At 43.7% G+C, this 18,298-nt stretch overlaps 1 protein-coding gene across 1 annotated transcript in view; it reads left to right on the top strand.

Annotated features, from left to right (window-relative positions):
* The window catches only part of b4galt5 (UDP-Gal:betaGlcNAc beta 1,4- galactosyltransferase, polypeptide 5), a 57,725-nt gene extending 43,115 nt beyond the window's left edge, over nt 1-14,610 (top strand). Inside the window, exons 3-9 of the mRNA XM_071348896.1 lie at nt 3,120-3,233; nt 3,820-3,947; nt 5,063-5,179; nt 5,550-5,737; nt 6,041-6,163; nt 8,868-8,969; nt 9,457-14,610. Of these exons, the coding sequence (XP_071204997.1) occupies nt 3,120-3,233; nt 3,820-3,947; nt 5,063-5,179; nt 5,550-5,737; nt 6,041-6,163; nt 8,868-8,969; nt 9,457-9,607 (923 nt within the window). The 3' untranslated portion in view covers nt 9,608-14,610. The remainder of the gene's footprint in view (nt 1-3,119; nt 3,234-3,819; nt 3,948-5,062; nt 5,180-5,549; nt 5,738-6,040; nt 6,164-8,867; nt 8,970-9,456) is intronic.
* Nucleotides 14,611-18,298: the final 3,688 nt, after the last annotated feature.

Raw genomic sequence — 18,298 nt, 5'->3', positions numbered from 1 at the left:
ATGCTGGCCAAACCCGGACAACGCTATGCCAATTTGTGCGCCGCCCTATGGGACTACCAATCACGGCCGGATGTGATACAGCCTGGATTCAAACCAGGGACTGTAGTGACGCCTCTTCCACTGAGATGCAGTGCCTTAGACTGCTGCGTCCGTGTGTGTGTGTGTTAACTATTTAACTGTACTAGAATGCTTAAAAGGCAGCAACATTTTAAAATATCGGTTATATCGGGGGGTTTTGGCAAGGAAATATCGGTATCGGCCAAAAAAATGTATATCGGTGCATCACCGATATTTGTGCTTCTAACTTTCTCACTCATCATTATTCATTCAGGATTCTTCATAATCATAATAGCATCCACATTAATGTAGAAGTGTTTAGAAACATATTCTTTACAAATAAGTGACTACATTATTTAGCATTCATTTCTGTTGGGCACAAAATGATCTGAAACACAACCAAAACAAACAGCAAATGGGTCATTAAAAAAGTTATAGTCAATCGATCAATAATATAATTATTCTCTTAGCAAAACATTTTATATTTAATTTACAATCTGTAGAAACTATGAGAATAGAAAGATTCAGCACAGTTGGAAAAATATATGCCAAATAGAAACTGTATGGTGTTCAGAGATAGATGGGAGGGGTTGAGGGAAGCTGAAGGGTGGGACTAAAAAACAACATAACTAATGTAAAATATACTGTGTCCGTAAAATGTATTGAAGTTCAGAACTTTTGTGAAACAGCACAGTTGAAAAGGATATGGCAAATAGAAATCAAAACTGGATGGTGTTCAGAGATAAATGGGAGGGGTTGAGGGGAGCTGAAGGGTGGGACTAAAAACAAACAGGCCCAACCCCTACTATTGTAAAATATACTGTGTCCATAAAATGTATGTATAAGCTAGAAGTAGAAGCCTAAGTGTTGTTGTCCATTAGTTTACTCCAATTAGGGGAGGGGTGGTAGGGTTAGGGGAAAATAATAAAGGAAAATATATATTTACAAACAAATATATATAGTGATTGGAAATAATGCAGACAATTGAATTGATGAAACCCACAATCTATCTGCAATATTAAAGCTGATCTACCTCCTAAAAAAACAGCAAATGCATCCATTAAGTTTGTAGAGTCACAAGCTTGTTGTAATCATTGTGAATATGGGACCAAATACTAATCTTTCGACTACTTTAATTCACATATACAGTACCAGTTAAATGTTTGGACACACCTACTCATTCCAGGGTTTTTCTTTATTTTTACTATGTTCTACATTGCAGAATAGTTGTGAAGACATAAACTATCACATAACACATATGGAATCATGTAGTAAAAATATATTTTATATTTTTCAAAGTAGCCACTCTTTGCCTTGATAACAGCTTTGCACACTCTTTGCATTCAATCAGCCAGCTTCACCTGGAATGCTTTTCCAACAGCCTTGAGTAGTAGTAGTTCCCACATATGCTGAGGCACTTGTTGGCTGCTTTTCCTTCACTCTGCGGTCCAACACATCCCAAACCATCTCATTTGGGTTGAGGTCGGGTGATTGTGGAGGCCAGGTCATCTGATGCATCACTCTATCACTCTCCTTCTTGGTCAAATAGCCCTTACACAGCCTGGCGATGAGTATTGGGTCATTGTCCTGTTGAAAAACAAATGATAGTCACACTAAGCGCAAACCTGATGGGATGGCGTATTGCTGTGGTAGCCATGCTAAGTGTGCCTTGAATTCTAAATAAATCACAGACCGTGTCATCAGCAAAGCACCCCCACACCATCACACCTGCAGACATGCAGAGATCATCCGTTCACCAACTCTCAAATTTGGACTAATCAGGCCAAAGGACAGATTTCCAATGGTCTAATGTCCATTGCTTGTGTTTCTTGGCCCAAGCAAGTCTCTTTTTATTGGTGTCCTTTAGTAGTGGTTTCTTTGCAGCAATTCAACCATGAAGGCCTGATACTCAGTCTCCTCTGAACAGTTGATGTTGAGATGTGTCTGTTACTTGAACTCTGAAGCATTTATTTGGGCTGCAATTTCTGAGGCTGGTAACTCTAATGAACTTATCTTCTGCAGCAGAGGTAACTCTGGGTCTTCCTTTCCTGTGGCGGTCCTCATGAGAGCCAGTTTCATCATAGCACCCTGATGGTTTTAGCGACTGCACTTGAAGAAAGTTTAAAAGTTCCGTATTGACTGACCTTCATGTCTTAAATTTACAGTCAATCATTACTTTTTCTTTGCTTATGTAAGCTGTTCTTGCCATAATAAGGACTTGGTATTTTACCAAATAGGGCTGTCTTCTGTATACCACCCTTACCTTGTCAGAACACAACTGATTGGTTCCCAACGCATTAAGAAGGAAAGAAATTCCACAAATGAACTTTTAACAAGGCACACCTGTTAATTGAAATGCATTCCAGGTGACTACCTCATGAAGCTGGTTGAGAGAAGGCCAATAATGTGCAAAGCTGTCATCAAGGCAAAGGGTGGCTACTTTGAAGAATCTCAAATATAAAATATACTTTGATTTGTTTAACACTTTGTTTTGGTTTCTACATGATTCCATATGTGTTATTTCATAGTTTTGATGTCTTCACTATTATTCTACAATGTATAAAATATTAACATAAATAAAAACCCTGGAATGAGTAGGTGTGTCCAAACGCTTGACTGGTACTGTAAGTGAATTTGTCCTAATGCTTTTGGTCCCCTAAAAGGGGGAGACCATGTACAATTTTTGAAATGTGTAACTTCTAAACTGTTCACCCGATATGGATGAATACACCCTGAAATTAAAGCTGACAGTCTGCACTTTGACTTCATAGTCATTGTATCATTTCAAATCCAAAGTGCTGGATTACAGAGCAAAAACCCAATACCTTTGGAGCTCACTGTAGTAGTCTAAGGTGTCATAATTAATATGAATTCTCTCTGGCTGCGTCTAGGCATCCTATTCCTTTTTCTAGTTCACTACTTTTGACCAGAGCACAAGGTGAAGAGTGTGCCATTTTGGTAAACAGTCTGTGTGTCCGGACTATTAACACTGAGCAACATACTGGCAGTAGTGGAAATGTGTTTAGGTTAGGCCATTGATTTCTCCTTCTGTCTGGGACCAGATTATGCCTATGACTTCAACCTGAGTGAGAGTGATGTGCCGCCCACCACATACCTCCCCGACAGCTTCACCTATTTGTCCTCACAGATCTGCCCAGAGAGACTGCCCTCCATGAGTGAGTACACACACACACACACACACACACACACACACACACGTTTGTTTTTCTGTCCTTGTGGGGACCAAACGATTGATTCCCATTTAAAAATCTGATTTTCCATAAACTTAACCCCAAATCCCTAACCTTAAACCTAACCCTTAATTCTAACCCTATTGTAAACCTAAGCCTACAATATCCTTTTTCCTTGTGGGGACCGGCAAAATGTCCCCACTGGTTTTCTTGTTTTATTGTCCTTGTGAGGACTTCTGTTCCCCACAAGGATAGTAAAACCATAAACACACACACACACACACACACACACACACTCTAGAATATTGGCCTTAAACCATTAGCTAGTCACTGTGTAAACAGGTTTGATTTATTTCAAGCACTACTTTCAAAGAGTTCACTTCACAATGAGATTGGTATTTTATACCTATAGAGTTCTATTCTGGGCTCTGTGCTCACCTAGCTAGTTAAGTGAAAGACTGTTACCTCAGTTCTTGAATGTCAGTTTATTTAGTCTTACGAGTGTATATATGGTTGAGTGCTGTCCTGTTCATTCAGTGTTGACCCCTATCTGTCTCTCTCTCTCTCTCAGAGGGGAGGCTGGAAGTGAATATGAGTGAGATGGCTCTGGAGGATGTGGAGAGGGTTCTGTTGAATGCTGAGCCTAGCATGACCCTGCGGGGCTACTGGAAGCCCAGGGACTGTGTCCCACGCTGGAAGGTGAGTTAGTGATTGGCGCAGTCCAGCGCACACACACACCACAATAGCACTGTCATACCTCACATGCATGTAGCCTGTATACCACTCTGATGGAGGCACTGTACTGTACAGTCCTCTCTGGATCAACGCGCCAGCCCTGGATAATGTATTTATTAGTCTTTTAAAATTGAACTGGAAATATATCTAGCAATTGAAGAGTGTGCAGCCAGGACTACATTCCTCCAATGTCTAACTTCTTCTCAAGGAAATTAAGGCACACAAACACACACACACATTCGCAAAACAGAGCAGCCTAACAGTGACACTAAATTCCAGCTAGATGTGTGTGAACCAGACACTGTTTCTGCAGGAAGACAGCTGATTGACAGAGGAAACAACAGTCCAAGCCAGAGGGGGTTGATGGTTGACATCTCCATTTCCCTACTACTACTCAGGCTCAAAGGAAACCTAAAGACATGTTCTGGAACTTTGGCAATTACTAAGTATTTTTTAAACCTCCTGCTTTGGGCTGGATGTGTCAATGTGTAGTTCATACATGCATCATCTCTGAGAATAATTACGGTCTTACCTCACTTAGCCACGTAACCCTCGTTTGAAAGTGACCGTTTTTCTGGAACCTGTGCTGCACCATTTTCCCTACAAGTTCCCCCACGTGGGCCAGCCCTCCAGCAATTCGAGTTCTAGCCAATGAGCTTCAGCCCCTTGCCATTTGAGTGACAGCTAACAATATGCACACACAGCAGAGCGAGAAAGAGAGCAATGACGTGGTGCACAAGTACACAATTTACTGGGATCAGTTTTGGCTTGTGAGCACTTCTTTCAGAACTACTTCTAAGAAGTATACAAAAGTACTGGAGAATCTCTTTAAAGCTGCTGCTGTTACTAAGATGACTCTTCTAAAAAAACAAAACCAGGGAAAGCATTTAGTTGGTCCTCTCCAGAGTGGCCTTCAATCCACCTATCCCCATGCTATGATCAATAGATGTCATATCTGATTGTGTGAAATTTATATTTTTAAAAGGCCTGTTGAAATACTTAAATGCCTTCTTCCTTACTTCTTTAGTGGTTGTGCCTTATCTGATGTGTAATAATGTTGTTCCCCTCCCTATCCCTAGGTGGCGATACTGGTCCCATTCCGAAACCGCCATGAGCACCTGCCCATCTTACTCAGACACCTGATACCAGCACTACAGAGACAGAGGTTACAGTTCGCCTTCTATGTTGTAGAGCAGGTAAACACGCACGCACACACTGCTTGGGTATGTGTGGCTCACTGGATAACCACAGAACTGCTTGGGTATGTGTGGCTTACTGGATAACCACAAAACTGCTTGGGTATGTGTGGCTCACTGGATAACCACAAAACTGCTTGGGTATGTGTGGCTCACTGGATAACCACAGAACTGCTTGGGTATGTGTGGCTCACTGGATAACCACAGAACTGCTTGGGTATGTGTGGCTCACTGGATAACCACAGAACTGCTTGGGTATGTGTGGCTCACTGGATAACCACAGAACTGCTTGGGTATGTGTGGCTCACTGGATAACCTTTCTCTCCTCCCTCCCTCCCTCGGACCACTCCTCCCTCTCCTCTCCTCCTAGGTTGGTAGTGAGCCCTTCAATAGGGCCATGTTGTTTAACGTGGGCTTCCGGGAGGCTATGCGGGACCTGGACTGGGACTGTATGGTGTTCCACGATGTAGACCACATGCTGGAGAACGACAGGAACTACTACGGCTGTGGAGACATGCCTCGCCACTTCGCTGTCAAACTCAACAAGTACTCCTACATGTGAGTCTCTCACAAACTTTCAGACGCGCGTGTGTGTATTGTCACGTGCTAACACACACATACACACATTATTTTTCCATTAGTTGGAGTTGTCCAGGTTTCTCCTAACCTTTTCTTAGATATGTGTGTGTAATGCTAACTCTCTCTCTGTGTGTGTGTGTGTGTGTGTGTGTGTGTGTGTGTGTGTGTGTGTGTGTGTGTGTGTGTGTGTGTGTGTGTGTGTGTGTGTGTGTGTGTGTGTGTGTGTGTGTGTGTGTGTGTGTGTGTGTGTGTGTGTGTGTGTGTGTGTGTGTGTGTGTCTAGGCTTCCTTACAATGAGTTCTTTGGTGGCGTCAGTGGTCTAACAGTGGAACAGTTCACCAAGATCAATGGCTTTCCCAATGCATTCTGGGGCTGGGGAGGAGAGGACGACGACCTTTGGAACAGGTGAGGAGAACGCCCTCCATACCCACACGCTTCACTCCTCCCTTTTTATTACTTGCTGTACTCATACAGAACATAAACAACACAAACACACCTCCATACAGGCACCATGTCCCCTGTGACAGGTTTACAGTGCGAGGCTGTTGATAGTGTTGACATTGTTTAATCCTATCCCGAACTTTAACCCAGTGCAATTCAGTCGGGCTTACGAACCCTAGTGGGGTCACGGGAGAACTTCAGTTCGGTCACAGTGCATATTGTATGAGACAATTTAAATACGTTTTTGAGAAAGATACAATGTCAAATCAAATGTTATTTGTCACATACACATGGTTAGCAGATGTTAATGCCAGTGTAGCGAAATGCTTGTGCTTCTAGTTCCGACAATGCAAAAATATCCAACGAGTAATCTAACCTAACAATTCACAACAATTACCTTATACACACAAGTGTAATGGAATTAATAAGAATATGTACATAAAAAAATATATGAATGGCCGAATAGCATAGGCAAGATGTAGTGGATGGCATAGAGTACAGTATATACATATGAGATGAATAATGTAGGGTATGTAAACATTATATGAAGTGGCATTGTTTAAAGTGGCTAGTGATGCATTTATTACATACATTTTTCCATTATTAAAGTGGCTAGAGATTTGAGTCAGTATGTTGGCAGCAGCCACTCAATGTTAGTGGTGGCTGTTTAACAGTCTGATGGTCTAGAAGCTGTTTTTCAGTCTCTCGGTCCCAGCTTTGATGCACCTGTACTGACCTCGCCTTCTGGATGATAGCGGGGTGAACAGGCAGTGGCTCGGGTGGTTGTTGTCCTTGATGATCTTTTTGGCCTTCCTGTGACATCGGGTGGTGTAGGTGTCCTTCGCGGGCAGGTAGTTTTCCCCCGGTGATGCGTTGTGCAGACCTCACTACCCTCTGGAGAGCCTTGCGGTTATGGGCGGAGCAGTTGACGTACCAGGCGGTGATACAGACCGACAGGATGCTCTCGATTGTGCATAAAAGTTTGTGAGTGTATTTGGTGACAAGCCAAATTTCTTCAGCCTCCTGAGGTTGAAGAGGCGCTGCTGCGCCTTGTTCCCCGCGCTGTGTGGTTGGACCATTTCAGTTTGTCCATGATGTGTACGCCGAGGAACTTAAAACTTACTACCCTCTCCACTACTGTCCCGTCGATGTGGATAGGGGGGTGCTCCCTCTGCTGTTTCCTGAAGTCCACAATCATCTCCTTTGTTTTGTTGACGTTGAGTGTGAGGTTATTTTCCTGACACCACACGCCGAGGGCCCTCACCTCCTCCCTGTAGGCCGTCTCGTCGTTGTTGGTAATCAAGCCTACCACTGTAGTGTCGTCTGCAAACTTGATGATTGAGTTGGAGGCGTGCATGGCCAAGCAGTCATGGGTTAACAGGGAGTACAGGAGAGGGCTCAGAACGCACCCTTGTGGGGCCCCAGTGTTGAGGATCAGCGGGGTGGAGATGTTGTTACCTACCTTCACCACCTGGGGGCGGCCCGTCAGGAAGTCCAGGACCCAGTTGCACAGGGCGGGGTCGAGACCCTTAGTCTCGAGCTTGATGACGAGTTTGGAGGGTACTATGGTGTTAAATGCTGAGCTGTAGTCGATGAACAGCATTCTCACATGTTATTGAGTAAATGTATTTATTGGTTTCTTTTCATTTTGATAAGAGATAAAAATGCAATGAATTAAAGGTTATTTGTTGTTGTAAAAATCGAAATTGACACATATTTTTTAAGGTTGTGTCATTAGATTTGAGGTGGGTTGGGGTCGCAATAAATTCTTGGGAGAAAAAGTGGGTCCCCAGAGAAAGTTTGAATACCACTGCCTTAACCCTTACCTTAACCATTCAGAATGAGTGCCTAAACTTAATGTTTAACCCTATCCCTGTCCCAAACCTTAACCCCTACCTTAACCATTCAGAATGAGTGCCTAAACTTAATGTTTAACCCTATCCCTGTCCCAAACCTTAACCCCTACCTTAACCATTCAGAATGAGTGCCTAAACTTAATGTTTAACCCTATCCCAAACCTTAACCCCTACCTTAACCATTCAGAATGAGTGCCTAAACTTAATGTTTAACCCTATCCCTGTCCCAAACCTTAACCCCTACCTTAACCATTCAGAATGAGTGCCTAAACTTAATGTTTAACCCTATCCCAAACCTTAACCCTTACCTTAACCATTCAGAATGAGTGCCTAAACTTAATGTTTAACCCTATCCCAAACCTTAACCCCTACCTTAACCATTCAGAATGAGTGCCTCAACCTAATGTTTAACCCTATCCCTGTTCCAAACCTTAACCCCTACCCTAACCATTCAGAATGAGTGCCTAAACTTAATGTTTAACCCTATCCAAAACATTAAACTTCTAAATTTGACATTTGGGACAACTTAGAAATTTGTTGTGTAGTGAGACTGTGAGAGCTAGTTGGACACACAGCAGGCATTCTTCCTCCATTTGTCTTTGCCATACAGCATTATTATCCCCTCCCCCCCCCCCCCCCCACACACACACACGACTGAGTCCACTCCCACTGAAGCAGATGTGTCTACTGCGCCCCAAGCTTTACACAATCACTGACTACAGTATGTACTGTACAGTTTGTGCTGTGTATTTGAATTGTTTATACCATGCCGTTGTGAGTGTGTGACTCTAGTGTTACTGTGTGTCTGACAGGGTGCAGTATGCTAACTACACGGTCAGTCGGCCGCATGGAGAGTTGGGCCGTTACATGTCAATCCCACACCACCACCGTGGCGAGGTGCAGTTCCTGGGAAGGTTAGTCTCTCACGCGCACACACACACACACACACACACACACACACACACGCCACTCTCTAGTACACTAACACACATCCCCGATGGTACTTGGGGATTTGGATAAAGAGGGTGTTTGTGAGAGGAATGTAGCCCCGGACCATGTGAGCCAGTCACATGAAGAGTCCGAGTTAGTGGCTTTCAGGGATTTCTCCACTCCTACAAAGATTTTGCATGTGACTTGCTTGGGAGCTACATTCCAAGCATACCCTCTCTACTTTCATTCCTAAATACTTAACATCTTTTACAAGTCAGCAGTTGGTCAAACATGTCAAATTGAGCCATCGTAAACCTGGGGTATTTCCCAATAGTCTACCATGACTTCCTTCTGGTCTCTTCTACTTCATCTTCTCTGGGACCCAAACTGACCTTGGACCAGCGTCTAGGCTCGAGGCCGGCAGACTTCATCCTCCTCTGTCTGATCCCTGTCTTTCTTCTGTCCTCCCAGGTACACTCTTCTAAGGCGCTCTAAGGAGAGACAGAGTCTGGATGGGCTCAACAACCTGCAGTACTCCCCCCTATTATCCCGGAGGCCTCTCTACACCAACATATCAGTCAGCCTGAGCAGGAAGCTAGCCCCTATAGCAGACTATAACTGACCAGGAAGCAGCGGGCCGCACAGCCCTCTGGGAAATGAAGTCATTATGGACGTCAGCCATATCTCACCAGTCACAGCACTCCTTAGGACTTTTTAGTTCATTTACTTTGATTCAGTTTTTTTAAGCAAAAGAAGAAGACATGCAGAACGGTGTTGATTGATCAATCCTCGTGACGTGTAAGGAGAAAGCCGCACTCGTTTTGTGCTGTGATCCATCAATCGTTTCTATCATCCGGGCTTCTCCACTCTTCTGTCTCCACCTGCCTTCCACACCATTTTGGGCCTTTAGCATTCATTCTTTCATTCATTTGTTCAGTAAGTCATTAATTCACTCATGGAGACGATGGCAACTGTAACCATAACAGAAACAGGAACACGTTCCCTCTATAGGGCTGTGGTGTGGAGGGGACAGTAGTGTAGTTTGTGTATGTGGCTGAAGAAGTTAGTTTGTACACACACACAAATCTGCTGACACGGTCCCTAGGCTTTGATTTTATTTTGACCTTGAATATTTGACATGAATATTTTTCATTGATTTATTAAACCTGTGAACAACAGACACGCACAGAGTAGGTCCTCACAGCTGGCTCTGTGTAGGACATGGAGGGGGAGAGAGAGAGGCTGTGGACAAAGGTATAACATTAGCTTGAGACTGACTTGTGTGCAGAGTGGCTGACTGGTCACAGCAAACTGCACAGTAGACACACCTTTAGCTAAATAAACATACTAGCCTAGCAAATTGAAAGTGTTTGACAGTACAGTGTGAGTGAGAGAGGGATAGCTATGTATGTGTGAGAGAGAGAGGGATAGCTATGTATGTGTGAGAGAGAGAGGGATAGCTATGTATGTGTGAGAGAGGGAGGGATAGCTATGTATGTGTGAGAGGGAGAGGGATATCTATGTATGTGTGAGAGGGAGGGATAGCTATGTATGTGTGAGAGGGATATCTATGTATGTGTGAGAGAGGGAGGGATAGCTATGTATGTGTGAGAGGGAGAGGGATATCTATGTATGTGTGAGAGAGGGAGGGATAGCTATGTATGTGTGAGAGAGGGAGGGATAGCTATGTATGTGTGAGAGAGGGAGGGATAGCTATGTATGTGTGAGAGGGAGAGGGATAGCTATGTATGTGTGAGAGGGAGAGGGATAGCTATGTATGTGTGAGAGGGAGAGGGATAGCTATGTATGTGTGAGAGGGAGAGGGATAGCTATGTATGTGTGAGAGGGAGAGAGATAGCTATGTATGTGTGAGAGGGAGAGGGATATCTATGTATGTGTGAGAGAGGGAGGGATAGCTATGGATGTGTGAGAGAGAGAGGGATAGCTATGTATGTGTGAGAGAGAGAGGGATAGCTATGTATGTGTGAGAGAGAGAGGGATAGATATGTATGTGTGAGAGAGGGAGGGATAGCTATGTATGTGTGAGAGAGAGAGGGATAGCTATGTATGTGTGAGAGAGGGAGGGATAGCTATGTATGTGTGAGAGAGAGAGGGATAGCTATGTATGTGTGAGAGAGAGAGTGATAGCTATGTATGTGTGAGAGGGAGAGAGGGATAGCTATGTATGTGTGAGAGGGAGAGAGGGATAGCTATGCACATGGGGTTGTCAGCATCCTGTTTTCACTGCTTTGAGGGATTATCTGATGTCAGACACATGTTTAGTGAGTCTCCTAAACTGAAATGTTCACTGTTCACATCATGTCATGCACTTTAAGCCTGTCTCCCAATTGACACCCTTTTCCCTATAGGCCTGTGTGTTCCAAAATAATGTGTAACACTGTATAGGATTATGTTTGAGAGGTAGTCTAAAACTAGAGACCCTGTTATATCCCCTTTACCCTAAACATAAATGTTTATTAATCTATAGGGTCATTTGCGATGGAGCCTGCAGAGGCACTTTCACTAATGTCTATTTAAAGAGACACCGCACTGTGTTTGCAGCCGCTTCGTGTAATGTCATTCTGACGTTGGTTAGACACCGTGGCAATGCTTTCCAGCCCCCTCCCCATCCTGCTGGACTATGATGACGGTGCCTTTAGGCACTGCTCAAAGGTCAGAAAGTAACTGCAGACACAGATGAAGTCATTAGCAAGTGGTTAATCTTTAGCCAGTGTGTATGTCTGTGTGTGGGAAAAGTCTGAATACTGGCTTTTGTGTTTGGGTGGTATGCTACATGAGACCTCACAAACTAAGGTACATTCACCGCTCCAAATATCTCCAGCAATTCCAGCCCTTCGTCTTCTCGTGTGTGCAGATATGTGTATTTTTGTATTTGTAGTTTTTAAGGATCCCCATTAGCTGCTGCTATGGCAACTCTTCCTGGGTCCAAACAAATGAAGGCAAAAATAAAACAGTACATCATACAACATTATTACAGTAGAACATTTATAATCCCATCATACGTATGTGTGTGTAGAGTGCATGTGCTAGCGTGTGTGTGTGGCAGTGTTTGAGTGAATTTGTTTTGTCACAGTACTGAAGTAACATCAAATGTGGTCCTACTGTTGTCTCTGTTCAAAGGCCTATATTCCACCACACCGGCCCATCCATGTCTCTGTCTCCATAGCTTTAATATACTGATAGTTCATTTCACACACATCGCCTTGTCAAAACATTGACTTTCTTCAGATTTATCATTTGGGAAAAACGTTTTTTTTGTTCACATGATATGACGGAGGCGGGACCTCCTTTTATTTATTTAATCTTTTAAAGATGACTTCTTGTGATTGATTGATTTTGTTGTGGTTGATATTGTGGTGATGATGATTCAGTAGAAAACTTGCTGTGAGACAGGCTGTGTTAGAAGCACTGAAACTTGTGGTTGTGAAATTGGTGTGAGATTGGAAGTTCAACCTGTGTGGAAAGATGTTCCAAATTAATCCCTGCCCCTAAACTCTATGCACTTAGATCTGATACAATTAGCAAAATGGGAACGGCTCCACCATGCCTTTTTCTAAATGCTAGTTGGAATGTCTGCCATATTGCTTCTACCTGTCCAATCCACTTGGATCTACACACATGCATAGAGATTAGGATCTAGGGGTTAATTTTGGATTTTATATGTTTGTTAATCAGCTGAACCGGCACTGTAGACGTAGGCCATTTTGTGTGACAACCACAGGAAGAGGAAGACGCCTAATTAAAGTCACTTCCTCCTGCTAAGCACCTTCTGTTTCTTCATCGATAATCAATGGTGCTGATCTGCTTGCCCTTCGATTGGGGGAGCCACTCACTACGTGCTGCCTGGGAACCAATCCTGTGTGTAGATAGCTACAGGAAGTACCCCTCTTATTGGTTCATCCTTCCTCTTTTTAATGTCACCCAACTAGAAGCATGTGTTTACTTACCTACTGTAGCCAATCACGTTGGAGGTGCTTAGTGGAGAGTTGTTGACATTAGCTGCTAGTTTTTCTAAAGTCTTTCTCTTCGAGTGTGTTTGATTGAAATGGTGGAGCCTGTCAATGCCAGGGGCCCAGGTGTCATTTACAAGAGGTTGTTGTTTTTTGTTTGTAAATATTTAGGTTTGTTTGTTTTCAAGCTCTGCTCTGCTCAGAGAGCCTGAGTTTGTAGGCTGGAGTGTTCTGATTCGAGCCCTAAGGTTTCCACTACTGCTGGAGGAGGAGAGGAATATAACCCAGCAGTAGTGCTAACCTGAGGCCTGGGTGTGAATCCCCCTGCTGTCTGTCACTTCTAGGTTAACCCCAGACCTTCAAGGTTAGCCCCAGTCCAGACCCCGAGGCCTGCAGCCTCTGGTTCTGTTTCTTTGCCTTGAACCAGTGAGTGACCTAGACCTGGGAAACCAAGTAAACATGTACTGTAGTATACTCTGTCCTGTCAGTGACATTGGTTGGTCTTTACAGTGCTGCAGCTCTCGAGGATTAGGACTGGGGACACCTTGGTTTAGGCATGGTCTTACGTCAGATAGCCCAACGATTGTCTTAACGGCGTGTCCCGTTAGAATAACGCCATCTGCCGGAAGACAATGGGGTTTAGATTGGTGAGCTCAGCCAGGGTGTCCCTGTGCTGCAACGCCCCGGTCTTGTCAGGCTCCTCTCTGACCTAGCAGAGCCATGATCTGATCCATTCTGTGCCAGTCCAAATGAAGGGCCCAGCGCTGCTCCTCCCTGGTATGACTAGCCACTGTTATTATTCTGTCTAGATGTACATGTAGCAGACTGGATAATCATGGAGGCTAGTCGTCTCAGAGATAAGCACTGGCGCCCTGACAGACTGGCAAGCCTTAATAAAAACCTCTTTCATTTATTTCAGTGTTTTCACACGCTTACATTTTTTTATGAGCAAATCTATTTAAATTGAAGGAAAAGGTGCATATAAGATAAATGTTCACTATGTAAATATTGTGTCTAGTGTTATTGAAATTAAAGGTCTTAAATCCCTACAAATGCTTAACGAACAAGGGGTTCCGCTGAGTTCTTTCTGGTGCCATGGACCTGCTTATCCTCATCAAGCGCTACATAATCACTTTCACATTGTTGGTTCCAAACTCATTGTAGATAAGGAATAATGTAAGGGTTAGTCCATCAGCATTAGAACCCATCAGCATTCTGGAATAGTTCCCATTGTGGTGAAGTAGATGATGTGGGTCATCTCAGTAGTCTAAAGTGGTACGGTGTAGGTGTAGGGCATAGGGAGAACTACATCAGCCAAAAACACCATTATGCTTATAGTAATGGGACAAGGAAGCCAAACCATGTTCCAACTGCTACCAACTCCAGATTATACACCCCCAAAATGTGTTTTTGTATAAAGGCAAATTAAAAGATGAATAAATACATGACTATATTACTAATATATCTTTCTCTGATTGTAAGGACTTTATTTCTCCTTGAATTGAAGCCATCTGAAGCCACTTGTAAAAACTTGATGTCAGCCTTACGTCTGTCTATCTGGCTGCATTATCTTTTGTTTATTGAACATTTGTATGATGTTTTTTTTTTACCATCGTTATTGTCAAAGTACACCAATAAAATTAACTTTAAACGATGTCCATGTGCTCTGAAATGATTGAAATTAAGGGGGACATGTTGGCTCAGAAAAGGGCTAGAAATGGGAGGAGTAAGGAGAAGAGGGAGTGGTCAGAGCTAGTCACACCAGTACTGTAGTAGAACTAGACCAAATCATGTCTCCTGTTAACAGAACTCTCTCCACTGCACAGCTGTTCTGTATCAGATCAGTGACTGGCACAAAGGTTTTGGTTGTTTAATTTTGTGTGTGTGTGTCATCCGTCACAGCAGGAAGCAGAGAGTCCGACAGGAGGGTCACAGAGCTGCATTTAGTGGGCGACATTTAGAACATCAACAACAGGACATCTCAGGTTAGCCCACTGCAGTCACCCGCCTCTTCATTTGGCTCCTTTCAATCATATAAAACCACTAGGAGACATATGCCACAGATTTTTACTGTGTCATATGGTCATATTTGCTCATTGTTCATATCAAATCAAGTATATTTTATATAGCCCTTCGTACATCAGCTAATATCTCGAAGTGCTGTACAGAAACCCAGCCTAAAACCCCAAACAGCAAGCAATGCAGGTGTAGAAGCACGTCGGCTAGGAAAAACTCCCTAGAAAGGCCAAAACCTAGGAAGAAACCTAGAGAGGAACCAGGCTATGAGGGGTGGCCAGTCCTCTTCTGGCTGTGCCGGGTGGAGATTATAACAGAACATGGCCAAAATGTTCATAAATGACCAGCATGGTCAAATAATAATCAGGAGTAAATGTCAGTTGGCTTTTCATAGCCGATCATTAAGAGTATCTCTACCGCTCCTGCGGTCTCTAGAGAGTTGAAAACAGCAGGTCTGGGACAGGTAGCACGTCCGGTAGACAGGTCAGGGTTCCATAGCCGCAGGCAGAACAGTTGAAACTGGAACAGCAGCAAGGCCAGGTGGACTGGGGACAGCAAGGAGTCATCATGCCCGGTAGTCCTGACGCATGGTCCTAGGGCTCAGGTCCTCCGAGAGAGAGAAAGAAAGAGAGAAGGAGAGAATTAGAGAGAGCATACTTAAATTCACACAGGACACCGGATAATACAGGAGAAGTACTCCAGATATATCCAACTGACCCTAGCCCCCCGACACATAAACTACTGCAGCATAAATACTGGAGGCTGAGACAGGAGGGGTCAGGAGACACTGTGGCCCCATCCGATGATACCCCCGGACAGGGCCAAACAGGAAGGATATAACCCACTTTGCCAAAGCACAGCCCCCACACCACTAGAGGGATATCTTCAACCAACAACTTACCATCCTGAGACAAGGCCGAGTATAGCCCACAAAGATCTCCACCACAGCACAAACCAAGGGGGGGCGCCAACCCAGACAGGAAGATCACGTCAGTAACTCAACCCACTCAAGTGACGGACCCTCCTAGGGACGGCATGAAAGAGCACCAGTAAGCCAGTGACTCAGCCCCTGTAATAGGGTTAGAGGCAGAGAATCCCAGTGGAGAGAGGGGAACCGGCCAGGCAGAGACAGCAAGGGCGGTTCGTTGCTCCAGAGCCTTTCCGTTCACCTTCACACTCCTGGGCCAGACTACACTCAATCATATGACCTACTGAAGAGATAAGTCTTCAGTAAAGACTTAAAGGTTGAGACCGAGTCTGCGTCTCTCACATGGGTAGGCAGACTATTCCATAAAAATGGAGATCTATAGGAGAAAGCCCTGCCTCCAGCTGTTTGCTTAGAAATTCTAGAGACAATTAGGAGGCCTGCGTCTTGTGACTGTAGCGTACGTGTAGGTATGTACGGCAGGACCAACTCGGAAAGATAGGTAGGAGCAAGCCCATGTAACGCTTTATAGGTTAACAGTAAAACTTTGAAATCAGCCCTTGCCTTAACAGGAAGCCAGTGTAGGGAAGCTAGCACTGGAGTAATATGATCAAATTTCTTGGTTCTAGTCAGGATTCTAGCAGCCGTATTTAGCACTAACTGAAGTTTATTTAGTGCTTTATCCGGGTAGCCGGAAAGTAGAGCATTGCAGTAGTCTAACCTAGAAGTAACAAAAGCATGGATTAATTTTTCTGCATCATTTTTGGACAGAAAATTTCTGATTTTTGCAATGTTACGTAGATGGAAAAAAGCTGTCCTTGAAACAGTCTTGATGTTCGTCAAAAGAGAGATCAGGGTCCAGAGTAACGCCGAGGTCCTTCACAGTTTTATTTGAGACGACTTTACAACCATCAAGATGAATTGTCAGATTTAACAGAATATCTCTTTGTTTCTTGGGACCTAGAACAAGCATCTGTTTTGTCCGAGTTTAAAAGTAGAACGTTTTCAGCCATCCACTTTCTTATGTCTGAAACACAGGCTTCTAGCGAGGGCAATTTTGGGGCTTCACCATGTTTCATTGAAATGTACAGCTGTGTGTCATCCGCATAGCAGTGAAAGTTAACATTATGTTTTCGAATGACATCCCCAAGAGGTAAAATATATAGTGAAAACAATAGTGGTCCTAAAACGGAACCTTGAGGAACACCGAAATGTACAGTTGATTTGTCAGAGGACAAACCATTCACAGAGACAAACTGATATCTTTCCGACAGATAAGATCTAAACCAGGCCAGAACTTGTCCGTGTAGACCAATTTGGGTTTCCAGTCTCTCCAAAAGAATGTGGTGATCGATGGTATCAAAGGCAGCACTAAGGTCTAGTAGCACGAGGACAGTTGCAGAGCCTCGGTCTGACGCCATTAAAAGGTAATTTACCGCCTTCACAAGTGCAGTCTCAGTGCTATGATGGGGTCTAAAACCAGACTGAAGCATTTCGTATACATTGTTTGTCTTCAGGAAGGCAGTTGCTGCGCAACAGCTTTTTCTAAAGTTTTTGAGAGGAATGGAAGATTCGATATAGGCCGATAGTTTTTTATATTTCCTGGGTCAAGGTTTGGCTTTTTCAAGAGAGGCTTTATTACTGCCACTTTTAGTGAGTTTGGTACACATCCTTTGGATAGAGAGCCGTTTATTATGTTCAACATAGGAGGGCCAAGCACATGAAGCAGCTCTTTCAGTAGTTTAGTTGGAATAGGATCCAGTATGCAGCTTGAAGGTTTAGAGGCCATGATTATTTGCATCATTGTGTCAAGAGATATAGTACTAAAACACTTAAGTGTCTCTCTTGATCCTAGGTCCTGGCAGAGTTGTGCAGACTCAGGACAGCTAAGCTTTGGAGGAATACGCAGATTTAAAGAGGAGTCCGTAATTTGCTTTCTAATGATCATGATCTTTTCCTCAAAGACGTTCATGAATTTATTACTGCTGAAGTGAAAGCCATCCTCACTTGGGGAATGCTGCTTTTTAGTTAGCTTTGCAACAGTATCAAAAATAAATTTGGGATTGTTCTTATTTTCCTCAATTAAATTGGAAAAGTAGGATGATCGATACTGCACTGTACTGTCTTTCCAAGCTAGTCGGAAGACTTCCAGTTTGGTGTGGCGCCATTTCCGTTCCAATTTTCTGGAAGCTTGCTTCAGAGCTCGGGTATTTTCTGTATACCAGGGAGCTAGTTTCTTATGACAAATGTTTTTAGTTTTTAGGGGTGCAACTGCATCTAGGGTATTGCGCAAGGTTAAATTGAGTTCCTCAGGTGGTTAACTGATTTTTGTCCTCTGACGTCCTTGGGTAGGCAGAAGGAGTCTGGAAGGGCATCAAGAAATCTTTGTGTTGTCTGAGAA

The sequence above is a fragment of the Salvelinus alpinus genome, chromosome 17 (assembly GCF_045679555.1).
Source record: "Salvelinus alpinus chromosome 17, SLU_Salpinus.1, whole genome shotgun sequence".
NCBI lineage: Eukaryota > Metazoa > Chordata > Actinopteri > Salmoniformes > Salmonidae > Salvelinus > Salvelinus alpinus.
Note: the sequence above shows the minus strand (reverse complement) of the source record. Positions and strands in the feature narration are given on the sequence as shown.